Source organism: Vanessa tameamea, chromosome 5 (assembly GCF_037043105.1).
Source record: "Vanessa tameamea isolate UH-Manoa-2023 chromosome 5, ilVanTame1 primary haplotype, whole genome shotgun sequence".
Classification (NCBI taxonomy): domain Eukaryota; kingdom Metazoa; phylum Arthropoda; class Insecta; order Lepidoptera; family Nymphalidae; genus Vanessa; species Vanessa tameamea.
Window position 1 is genome coordinate 13,953,585 of NC_087313.1, and position 14,053 is coordinate 13,967,637.

At 33.4% G+C, this 14,053-nt stretch overlaps 1 protein-coding gene across 3 annotated transcripts in view; it reads left to right on the forward strand.

Annotated features, from left to right (window-relative positions):
* Nucleotides 1-14,053, forward strand: part of LOC113404464 (ecdysone-induced protein 74EF) — a 151,558-nt gene that overhangs the window by 110,217 nt on the left and 27,288 nt on the right. For all 3 annotated transcript variants that reach the window (XM_026645359.2, XM_026645360.2, XM_026645361.2), the window contains one exon: nucleotides 12,525-12,647. In XM_026645359.2, coding sequence (XP_026501144.1) covers nucleotides 12,525-12,647 — 123 coding nt within the window. The remainder of the gene's footprint in view (nucleotides 1-12,524; nucleotides 12,648-14,053) is intronic.

Consider the following 14,053-nt stretch of genomic DNA (forward strand, 5'->3'; position numbering starts at 1 on the left):
ACTACTAATGTACGCGATTCATATTCATTCCCTCTGTGATATATTTCTAGATACGTTTCCTGATACGATCAAATAATTCTATATCTATAATATAATTTAATTAAAAAAGTATTGATAACACTTCCAGTATATAAACTTCTATGAACAAAACAACAGAACCTGTTCGAAGAAATTTAAACAGATGAAAAAACTGAATTATATTAATTCCTTCCACATTTGAAAACAATAAAATCATGATTTGTATTAATCGAAAATAAACTCTATGAAATTTCGTTTAGGTTTAGAATCTATTACACCCAACGTTATATACAACATTTTGACAAAACTAAATAATAGAATGCTTAGCAGGGTTGTGGAAGGGTTGTCCTTTTTTAAGAAGCTTCCTGGAATATTTTCGTCTCTTTCTGGCGTGAATAAATAACAACAATAGAAACGAGAGACACAACAACATACTCAGACGGTTTTTTAGTATGCATTTTCAGTATTCAAATGACGTCGGCGCATCCGTTTTTAGTTTTTTTTTTTTTTTTAAATAAATAAACTAACCTACGACAATGCCAATTGATAATCTATGTATAAACTGTTTTACAACTTCCTCGCCGAACAATGCTTGAGAAAAACGAGTCAAAATTAAATATATTATTCTTAGTAAATAGACAACTGTCTGTTAGTATGATACATCTGTCCTTACAAACACATACGCTTAAATTCAATCTAAAATATTTAATCGGTTTCTCAAACTTAGTAATAAAATTGCAAAAGCAGCTCAAATCAAATTCCATTCCAGTGATTATGTAAGGCTATTAAGAATCATACAAGCATATGCAAAAATTATCTTAATTAATTTGCATGCAACGCCTACATAATCTTTATAACACAGTAACATATAATTAAGAACGTGCAACGCTTTAGAGTGCGAATCTTGCGCGCGCGCAGTTTGGCCGACCTTCAACCGTGGAACAAGGCTCTACGGTTTCACAACACTAGTAGCCGACCTGTTGAATTGAGGCCCCGCACTATTTGGTAACACACTTCTTAATAAAAGGCACGAAAACAATGTTGCCAGTATTATTGTATTCTCGATAAATATCTTGCGAAATAAATTCCTATTTAGATATAAATAATCGATAAATTATCAAAATTAAAATAAACTGAATTATCGTCTAATTATAAAAAAGTAAATACATTAGAGTAACTTTATGAAACGATATATTTATAGCATATCGCAACGCAATTCGATAAACATATCATGAATTAGCCAATATTAAACGGTACATGTCGTAAAAATCATAGACATGATAATATCTAAGAGATAAAATATGGTTGCACTTCTCAAATATTATTTTAAACCACTTCAAATTTTTTACGTAGCTATAAACATGTGAAACGCTGATATTCTCTAAAATGGTAATAAGGTCATACCGTTTTTGTAAGCAAAAACTGTTTCCGTAACCATATACCGCTCACCTTGCTCAGTTCATCTGTCATAGAAAAAAATACTTAACCCAATTTCAAAAACGTGCGTTATAAAAAACCTACCTGCATAGTAGCGGGTGTACACCCTCGACACAAAAAAGACCTAACTGTTAAAAAGAAAAAAAAAAGATTCGGAGGCATATTTTCGCGGTTTTTTATTACGTATTTACAATTTAATAGTCGTTCCTTATTTCGCAACGGTACCTCAGCTTTTGTCTATGCTTTGCAGATGTTTTTTGCAATACCAGAAATATTTTTTATGCTATTGCAAATTGTATGTTCTCGCTGTTTGGGTATTCTTGCCTAATTTTTAAACAAACAAACATTGTAACATTTGCAGTTTTAAAAGAATTTCACGCATACTTTCTGTCAAAACAAAAGACACAATATTGTGTACTAAAAATAAATATAAGTTTATAAACATGTATTAAGTAGATTATTAAAAGGTGAGGATTTAATAATATAACGTCTAGTCTACCAATGCGTCATTAAGACGGTAATAATGCTATCTGTGATGTCATCAGAGTTTCCTGCCACTCACACTAGCACACACATTTTCCTCTTCACCAACTCATTGTATACAATACATACCGATAAAAAGTCTAATAAATGTTAGTTATCATACAAAATTCTTCGATCGAATCGTTATTTAAACTATACTTCTTTCTTGTCAGATAATATCAAAATTAGATACAATATATAATATTAAATATACATTATATAATCCAAATGAAGAGTCTCCTAATGATAATTAAATCGTTTAGTAAAGTGGTTTGCTTAGTAGCTCAGGCTTTTTTTATTTTGACAAATTAACTTTATATTTTGAAAACATAACTAAATAGCCACTTAACATAACTAATTAACCTCATAACTGGCGACGTCGGCGATTAACATTCATATAATTCAATTGTTAAATCACTTTTATTGTCAGGTTAACATCTTATTATTTGTAAATACATTACAAGAACTTCGTTCTTCACCTTCTATGAACTTAGCGTTACCTAAAACTATACTAACTGAAAGAACGTGTCTACCTCTAGGCGCTGTGTTTTAACTTTTTTCCGTACCCTAAGTAACTCGAAGACTTATTGCTTATTCTACACAAAACACTGGCGTAAAGGTCAATTCGGGCTTTCTCAGTCGTTTCTAAAAGACATCGACTCATTCGATTTTCGCCTTTATTTATTCAATTAGGTTATTTCTAGATTACTTTGTACGCGTAACCTCTTTTGTCGAAGGGAATCATTTAGTACCTACATGCTTCAGAACATTATAAAAGGTATAAACCAATTCTATTTCAAATTTTTATTCCATATTTAAAATTTAGAGACTGTACAAATTAGATCGTATCTGTGTTGATTAGATATAAAAACTCTTTATATTATACAGCGGTGTGTAAAAACTTAAATTGCGCGATTCAGTTTAATGAATGTAGGTGTTGACGAACCGCGGAACAAAAGTTCGAAAGGATTTAGTAACGTATGATAGGCGTTCTCAAGGTTCCGTTTAACCATAATGAACCTTATTTCGTTATGCATACGGATGATATTAAACATAGAACAGTATTACGACATACGGATATTAAGTAAGCGATGTTGAAAAACGCCGGCTCAAAGTAAGTACTGTGAATTCTGAAAACCTTTACGAGTACACATGCAACATTTTAACTCATTCTTATTACAGATCTTTTGTAATAATTTAATATTAATTAAAATATGCCTATTTATATTATAACAGGTCAGCCCGCAGCAACGCCCGAGTGTGCGGGGGGAGGGGGGTGGTCTTTGTTCTAGGTAGCCTATATGTTAGGTCAGGGTGTAAACTAACACTGTTCAAAATTTAATCCCGATTCGGCCAGTCGTTTTTGCGCTATTAAGTAAAAAATATGTATACTTTCACATTTCTAATATTAGTAGCTGTCCTAAATACTTAAGTATGTAGCTTTAAGGTAACATATAATTACATATACATATAATATAAAGCAATAATTGAATTCAACCCTGAACAGCACACGTGTTTATATCTTATACCAAAGATTTATTACTTTGATTAATATAAAACTAAACACGACATAGGTACTGTTCTATAAATTAAATATTTTACCTCATGGCTGACGATTAAAAAAATACGGTTAACGAGTCCATTTCCGGCATCAATATCATTAGATATTGGAGTAATATCCGGTCTAAGCGCTATTACGCTAAGTTGAAAAAAAAATGAACTTGATGATTTAAATCAACTATTTTTAGAAAATCTTAATTGTTAAAAACATTACAATATTTCAACTCGATAGTCACAGGTCTTACCCTGGCCTGTGTGAGGAATACTTTCTTACATAACACAAACGTTTATCTTTCAAACGAAACGAAATTATTTCGTTTAACTAAAAAGGAGTAAAATTGCTAAAACTTGTTATAAAGCACGTTCGCCGAATGTACTGTACTTTTACCGGATACTACGAAATACCGCAGCAGAGTTGCGCACGGGCAGAACAAACAAACAAACAGAGATACTGCAAACAATATTGTTACCAGCGCTTCCTTTGCCTGTTTTGACACAACAATACTCATATTATTGTTATATCGGCTTCCTTCATCTCTTAACCAACATCCGGTATCTTGATGCAGCTTCATTTAACTACTCACTTAATCCAAAGGAAACAAACCATTCTAAATTTAAAATAAAGCATATAGAATATATTTGATAACATAATATTATTTTTAAATTAAAATCTATCAACGTCGTAAAGGACAGCACACATGGTTACGCGTAGTGTTGGTTAATAAAAACCGGTATTTATCGTAACACAGAATTAAAGACATTGTCTAGATATTACGCAATGACGTTTCGCATGTACACATAAACAGGAAAACATACGAGCTTTAAGTAACGCCTCGGACCCCATTCATATATCCCAACCACAGATAAAATATTTTGCACGTCATCACCACATGTCAATGAGGTCATACAATATATAAGTCAAGGAAAGCGTCTCGACTATTCATCACGGATTATACCAAATTTGTAAAATTATTAAACAATATTATTATTTGAATAGTTCTTATAATTTAAATACAGACAATAAACTATTTACTTGCAAATTATAACAATAAAAAAGGATATTTGTGATGCCAATTTCAATTATGACTTTTTGAATATATTTTTTGTATCGTTACGTTCATCCGATATCGTGACCGAATCCAGCGCCCACTTGTTGTGAGATTGGCTAACGTTTCCGCCTTACATTCCTTACCGGTTTATTGCGGTTTACACTGGAACAATTTTACAGAAATACGCCTTATAAACGATAAAGTCGTTATGAAATATCAAAAAATCGAACGGACATTTAAATCCAGAAAAAAAAAACTGTTTGAAAAGTTAAAAACTAAATGCCACAACGTCTGATGTTACAACACGTTCTAATTTCATCAATAACGATAACTATTTCGTAAATAAATCCCTGAAAAATATTTCCATTGGCCATTCAATCGAAAGCAGGACAATCTGCAGATAACAAAAGTAGTTTATATGTAAACAACTTTTGTTATAAGCTGCAACTACAAACGGCTTTAAAATGCTACAGTATAATCATATTAAGTCATATTTTATTCTACAAATGATGTCAAGTAGATATGTTACTTTAAAATTACAGATTTTTGAGGATCATTTAAACTAAAAAACTTAATTTAGGTTTATACGTTTTGCATTGAAAACTTGAATTAAATATATTAAATCAAATCATTCATCAAGTATGAAACGTAAATACAGAATCATATTGTGTTACTGACACGCATGGATCTATTTAACTATAGTTACGCGTAGCTAGTTTAGAGCTAACATCTATCTGTTTACGGTCGCGGGAGGGGAACCAGGTCAAGGGAGCCGCGATGCACCGTTCGCGCGAAATCTCACTTTCGCGCGCTGCACCAAACATGGCCGACCATAGTGACGCGCAACTTCGTTCTCGTTGACAATTTTTGCGTTTTTTTTTCGGTTTTCTCCTTTATTACAATTAAATATAAATAGTGGTCTTCGTTATTTGCTTAGGGAAAATAATGACAAAAAAGGTTTTTTTATTGTGTGTTGCAACTATTACACGTGTACGGAATTCGACAATAACAAACAAATATATCTGAAGCAGCTATATCCTTGTCCCTATTTCTTGTTTCCTACGAGTATCGTATCGCGATAACATATCTGCTAGTAGCTTATCAACTGTAATGCAATATGCGATAAACACGTAAGATTTGGTTATGAATAAAATTACGCGAGTAGTCTCCGTATTTTACGTCATAATTCGACAAGTTGACCGGTTACATTTATTAATGCGTAAAATGTATACCGAAATAAAATGTGCTAAACTAACAACTTTAATAAAATATGTAATCAAAGTAATTGATTATTTACAGAGGAGTACAAGCAAACGATTATTAAAAATAAAGTATTCAAATATTTACTTTGATATGAAAAAATACTATATACAAATTACATAATTATTAGTTAAATAAAAGTTGGCGCTCAAAATAACTGTCATGACCTATATTATTTAGTAAATATTTTTGTTTTTTTCTGCTCGTGACAAATACAAACTGCCTAGTCTAATCAGCCAGCGACAAAAAATTTAATGTTTATGATACGACAAACCATTTTTAAAAGCCGTAAGATTGAATCACTCTTTCTGAGACCGTAATAAAGATTACAATGGCTTGAAAATAGTTGGTTTAGCTCGAAATGTTCGGTCGACCATGAGTAGCATTAGCGTCTGACCGAGGCTGCACGTAGGCTGCCGACCCGCTGTTCTATTCCAAGGTGAAAAAAAATAATGCAACCGAACGAAACCGAGCTTTTAGGACATGACTAATAGACAATAGGTTGCAAAACTTCGAATCGCTGGCATGCTAAATATCGCAGGCTCCTCGAGACGTCGCCATGTTGATTTTTCTTGTTTTTGTAATATCTGTCTGAGTTATACTACTTATTTCTGGTAGAATATTTGAAAACAAATTCGAAATCCTGAGTAATAAAATAACTGATATCCTTTAATGCTTAATAATTGATATCTAAATATAGTAAATATGTACAATTTCCTTTGTTTACATAACAACTAATCTCATAAATAATAAATGATTGTTTTAATATCCACCCGGACGTAGCAACACTAGCGGGAGTGGGAGACGCATCGCCCTTCGCCGCTGACCCAGTTAGGCTGCGCACGCGCATGATAGCCCGGTAGCAGATCTATTTCAATGCGGTTGTACTACGGTTACTTTATCTATAGGACTTTCCATCTTTTTAACCGGAAAAATAATTTAAAAATATATTAAAGAAATGTAATTTCTAATTTAAAAAAAATTGGGCCACAAATCATAGATTCCACGCAATACTCATTTGATTGGCAAATAATTTTGTAACCTATCCGATACTTATTTGGTGTGTACACGCGAAGTGACCGGATAAACAATGTTTTGACAGCGGCCTTTCCACCAGTGAGTCACGGGTTGCGTAACCAGCTCCTCTTATTTGCATACACAAACGAATTTTCGATAAGCTAACGACTCATTAAGTGACCTTTTTTAATTAACACTTAAATAAAATAAAGACACGACGTTATATTTCTATACAATTATAATTATTAAACGTTGAATGAGTTGCATACTTGCATACATTATATACAATTCGAACGGAAACGCAACAAGTATCTGGCCTGGCATTCGCGCGGCGTGCAGTTATTAATGTAAGATAAACATGGTATCAACGTAATCGCAACGGTTTCCATTTCGCAGCACGACTTTCTTGCGTTTCCCGCGCGGGGAAAGTGCCCGCGCTTTTCCGACGCCATCTTTGATCGTTCTCCCTGCCCGATCTTGTCAAGTTATTTTTAATACATTCTGTGATTTTTTTATTGCTTTTACAGTGAGTGTCTCGAGGATAAATAAAAAGATAATCTTTTAATCATTATTTAGTAATGTAATCATTTTGATTGAGTTAATCATATTTTCGCATTATATTCTTTGATACATCGAGCCACGCAGGTGCTCGTTTATTTTGAGCGCGGAAACATTCGGAATGCTTCACGATGTATTATTTTTAAAGCGTCTAAATGACCAGCTTTATTTACATGTAAACAACACCAGACAGCCGTGAAGGTGACCAGAGGATTTACAAATTGACGCAAACATTGTACTGCCAAAAAAAAAAAGTACTTCTTCAAATTGTATGAGAGACATTTTAATCATCTTTAATCTTAATATAGCTACGTATATTCTATATCCTTAAGAAAAAAGACGATAATGAACGATATTATATTCAATCATTGTTCGTTCTACTTGATATGGATACCTATATAATTGTGACGGTCTATAACCAGAGTTTTAAGACCTTTCAATTCATACAAATCATAAGAAACGGAGGTCCAGCAAGCGGCCGTCGCTGTTTGAAATAGCAGAAGCTTCCCGGATGTAAGACTTTGACGTCAGCCATCTCGTAAGATTTCCCGAATCAGATTAATGTTCTCAAATGAATCTTATAAGTAACAATATAAAGTTCTAATTCCATTGTTACATTTATACGTATCGACTTCCTTTAACTGTTTGTTATTACAAGTGCGAATTGCTCTATTGACAATCTCGAGGTTTTTAATATTATTTATATTGTATCAATACAGCCAGAACAAGAATCTCTTTTAACAGAAACCATCCACGCATGAGATCTATTCCTATACTCTCTGTCACCCGATGACCGTATAACAAATACAAGATTGATTTCATAAATAATGGTAACTGTAGTTCCAGTGTGTTGTTTGTTTGTATAAAATGAAACAAACCAAATATATAAACGAGAATAGAAACATTATCTTCTATAAAATGGTAAAAGTTTAATTGAAATCAGTTGTTAATATCATAACAAAAATGCTACTGTGAGCTGACGTCATACGCCATAAAGCCACCAGCCGAATACTTCCTCGACCACCGTGGCCGCGGTCACATTGAAAACAGGTCCAAACTGCGTTCTCAAACTATATATTTTGTTCGCGATGTTTTAAATTGCTTTATCGAAACAAAGAGACAAAATAAATTAAATCATTTTAATAAATTAGATTGCGATTGAAAATAAAAAATCCTGTTTACGAAATCGTAGGTACATATACTGGAAACATACAAACAGGTAAACGGCTGAGCCGTATGCGATATGCATATGTAGCTTCTACTACACAATATAGCTGTAGTATCAGCTACATAGCATTATATTTGTATTGAGCACACTATATTATTAGTAAGTAGACTGTTTTTCGGGTTGATGCGCTTGCGCACCGACGTCGTAAAAATTGCTAATCCACGTTGAAGAAGTTATTTACAAAACATTAATCCCGTCGTCTTGATTATTTCCTTCTGTCGGTGAAAATAAGTCGCTGGCATGTCTTTGTGTCCATTTCAAAATAACTGGCTAAGATTTAAAGAGATACTTTACACAATAACTTAGATATATAAGGTACTTCATTGTTTAAGAAAATATCATGTAAAGGAAAAATGGAAATATAATTGAGATGGCAACTGTATCTGTTTTATCGTCTCAGTGAGTAAATAGTTATCTATCTAAATATATTTAGAAAAAAAGAACAGTTTTCTTAAGGTCAAAGCATATGTATTTCTTTTTTGTCCGTTATAATCTGTGAAAACCATAACTTTAACAAAAATATCCGATTTATCTGTGAAAAAAGCAAAACGTTAAATAAATTATACATATGTACCTACATTCTTATTTCATATTCGTAGTAGCATCGCTTAAAATAATATTTTATACAGAGTAGTTTGAATTAACTTGATAAAACATATCTGTTACAGTTAATTTCACTGCTAATTCAACCTAACAGAATCCACCCTCATCTAAAAGAACCCTTCAAAGTAATAAAACCGTTCCTCGTAAATGGTAGCAACGCGACCATTGAACTGCATAAACCACTATTATTTTACTAGCTGAAATATTATACCTGCACCGCTATTGGTCCCCTCGAGTGCATTCACCTCCTCCCCGGGGGCCAGAGAGGATTCGCCCGCATAACTTATGCAAGTTAGTTAATATTTTAGCAGAACAGGAAAGTAAAAGTAGGGGGGGTTCAGGATTACAGAATGTCTAGGTAACCTCCATGCGCCCGCCTTTGACGGAGCCTGCGGTGAGATTAATTTACGTGCCAACGTTATCTCCTACGTTGTTAGGGGTGGCGAAGTCGAACAGGTTTTGTACTCGGTTTCACTTGTTTGTTGTAAAAATACTTGCTATTAGGATTCTCATAAGAAACTTCAATGAATGTGTATGAAGTAAAGTCTCTGTCTCTAAACACATTAACTATACTGGTGATATCTGTACAAACTTGCATGACAAAATGATTCAGGCGAGTTAGTTGATATTCATCGATTGCATAGTCGAACAAGCTCTAACATGACTTATATAATTAATTTATCTAAAACGCAGAGTATAAAAGGAAAAAACATGAGAAATTATTCATTTAAAACACCGTCCCTTTGCTGACAGAATCTATTATATTTGTGATAACAGTATTATTCTCGTATAAAGGCTTGTTTCGAGCGCTTTAAGCGCAACAATATTTTCGTTTTTCATATCTATATAGAATGAGTAAAAACGTAAAGAATTTGAATAAAAACACAATTCGTATTCAAAATGATTGAATAACTTTCACATAAAACGCTGACATTGCTGGTTGGCCGTAAGCGGAAGTCTAGCCTGGGCCGGATGCCCTGAATTCAGCGCGTATCGATTAACACGAAGCCTACGCTCTATAATATGATGCCTTATAACATAGTAGCTAAAGCTATAATGTTACAATTCAATGTTACGCTACTAAAAATGTTTGATAGATACGTCGGAATAGCGATTTATAACAATTTAAATTTCTTTGACTAATAATAATTGTACACAGTTATGTTTTGTGTAATATCATTACAAATCAGTTTTATACTCAAACAGTTTTAATTTATAAACACATTTTACAATATTTCTTTAAAAACTTTTTAGTAACAAACTTTAGTTCTGAGAGAAAATTGAAAGTACACTAAAGTATGCTCTTTAAGCAGTCGATTTCTAGTGCACTCAGGAAAATGGAATTATTCTGTTCAGAGGTCATCGACTCGTAGCCATCTTCCTATGTCTTGAATAATGCAGAATCCGAGCTTGCAGCTGCTCTTAGCTATAATCGTGTTCTTGCACTTTGTACAACACTGAATTTTATTCTCTCAAACTGCTGTAGAATTTTAACTAAAAAGACGAGATGAGTACCAGAACGAATTTCATTTTGGTATTATTAATTTCTTACATGATCAAAATAAAATACCGTAAATAATGATCTTACATTTTTATTGTATTATTAATGATTCAATATATGTAATATTATAACTAAACATACTACAGTGATACAGTAGGCGTATTTCTTTATCAGATTAGAGTCTTAATATATGTAGTTGTATTATGCAAATATGATTTTATATCAAATTCCAAATGAAAGTTATGTAATAGTATCGCGCTTAAGGCCGCTATAGTCTCAGCGCGATGCCGTCGATTGAACTTAAAGTACCTGTCAACGAAACGTAACAGAAATAAACGAAAAATGTTCGGAACATTTCCCGAGCCACGTCGGCAAACATTTAGAAACTTTGATGAGCGAAACTTGTCTAAAATATAAAACCCGCTTAACCTGACGTCTAGCCGTTTCCCAGATAAAAGCTGACTGCTGGAAATTACTGAAATAATACGTACTATATAATAATGTACTTGCTGGCACGGCTTAATATAAACATTTCAGAAATAAAAAAGTTTACAGATAAGAAAAGTTAAATGACCTTAAAATAAGTATGATTAAAAGGGTTATAATTAAAATTTACGAGTGACTTTATGTGTGTCGTTTGGCGAATGCATCGCGTGCGCCACGTTTGCGACGTTCGCCGAATTTGCATTTCGTCTCGTGTTCGTATCCCACATCAGACGGCCATGTTCCGTGCCGTGAAGAGTTCACACTCCGTCTAGACATTTCGACCTAGACGAAAGGGAGAGTGTTCCTCTCTCTCTGCGGCAAACATGCGCACTGTTGCGGAGGTTAGGGAGGGAACAACAGGTGGTCCAGGGAGGTCTCAAGGTCGGCGCACGGAAGCGTCTGGCTCCTATCATTATACACTATACAATATCGATCCCGTAATTTCTTTATCGCAATCCGTTGGTTTTATTGTTATTTACTATGGCTTTATGGAAAACGATCGTTAGTTATGAAAGTATTTATTTCGTTATTAAGGAACCAAAAATAAACTTTATTGTTTTTAAGTAAAAATTTGTAAACTTACTTTAATACTGTATCAGCAGTAATCGTCACAGCGGTTATTTATTTACGTTAATGTCGTTTACGTTTTTAGTTATTTTTGACAAATAATGTAACAAAAAAAGTCATTAAGTTAGTTCGAATTTCGGAATAACCAAAAACATGAATTCTGATAAATAAAACAACTACATCGTCTAATTCCAGACTGAGTTATCCCACCCTCATGCCCCAGGGACATATTCCTAAATTCTAGTACGTGAATAAATTTTATCACAAATAGACGTGAAGAGGATAATTATTAAATTTTTTGTATGTAATATTTTCTATGTGAACTAATTGTAATCAGCCTTTTTTAAATGTTTATACCATAACAATACTAGCAATAAACACTTTTTTGTATCGAACTCGTCTAAACGTAGTGGTTTAGGTTAGGTTTTTATCTACACATACATAATCTGTATTCGTCTAAAGAATAATAAATATATAGTGTTAATTTTATTCAATTTTTCCATCATCATCATCATCATATTTTTAATGATTACGTGATAACAATTTACGATCGAAACAAACGAGTCATTACTGTATCATTTATTTAAGTTAAAAACATAACTATTTCATCATGATATCTAGTTAAGAATATGAATATCAAACCCTATTTCGAACTCGGCAGATGCTTTAATAAATACATACATAATCTTAGTTTTATCATTTTGTTTCTTTGTTACAGTGGACGGAGAGCCGACAGCTCTCTCTCTGGGTGCGCGTGGCTCTCTAGGCCGGGCTCTCTTGCACGGCCTGCTTGCGCCCGCTCCGGCGCCCCGACACCATTTATATACTGCGCCTAATACAGGTATATGTCACTCTTATAAGTAATTTTTGTATACCTTTTTCAATAACATACACTGATAGATAAATTCAGCTACCTAAAAAATAATTCTTTGTGTTGGAAAACTTGAAAGTAGAATCTCGGACAAGTAACGTCGAAACCACTCACCTCAGAACTTTAAATCTTAACTGCCGCCGTTGCGCTCCGCCGTGACGTAGTAAATACAGCGGTTCCACAAAAAACAAGTAAAGCTTTAAGTATTCCTCGGGGTGGAACAAAGCGTAATAAATAATATATAACCAGTTACAAACGTTCTTCGAAACTGCTTTGTGCTGTAAGGATTTGCGAAAGTTTTTAATTTGTTGACATTTCAACTTTTAAATTTTATTGAAATATGCCTCATGTATATTGAAGTACAAAGTTTTTTTATAAACTAACAAAATCGAAAATACCGTTATTTTATATCTACACGTACATTAGTTACAATAAATTACTTGGTATATAAAATAGCAGATGAAACATTGTCCAAAAATATTCTCATAAAATATCGCCTGACATTAGAATAAATATGTTACAAGATTAGCCGGCCCAGGGCCAGGTAGGTTTTATTTAGGTCAGCCTTGTACCTAAGGGTCTGTACTGAGCTGTGGAACAAGCCTATACAGTGTTTGCTGCCGGCCATTTTCGTGACATAAAGGTTTCTTTTACAAGAGAATAGGCAACAACTGAATGTATATAAATGAGGGCAATTTGTATTACTCAAAGCGTATCGCTAACGCCGCCTTTGATTAACGCTTCTCTGACGTCGACGTGATGTAGCACCAACTATACCTAACATTTATGTAAATATTAAATATAATTATGACAACATTTTTATCCTTTTTATATTTAAATTTTCATATACGTGTGATTTTTGACAGATTAATGTTACTGCAACCTGTAATGGCGTATGCACAGACTGAGCGTGTCTTTATCGCATATTAAGCGCAACCAGTATTTCAACCCTAACAACAAGAATAATCCCCATGATGTTCAGCATCAGGGAGGCGAGCTTTTTTAAAAGTCCTAATCCATTTTGTTACGCAGTTTTAACACCGTGCGCCGAACCCGAATATGTCAAGTTAATGTCGTTAATTAATCAAAAAATAATCAGAAGAGATTCATTACGTTTTCTAAAAATACAATTTTAATTTCTGCTAAGAATATATACGCCATAAAGGTCATACTTTTCATAAGAAAAATCGAATAAAGTCCTCATTTCCGTATTTTGATCCCTTCTCGATTCAAGAGTAATCATCTCGAAGATCCCTGTTATACAAGAGAGAACAACGGAAATGGTTTTAGGTCCTCGACACACGTACGTAGCGACGGTCGGTATAGCTTACCATTGTCAACGCAATTGCCTCAACCTAGATCGACCTCGACGAAGA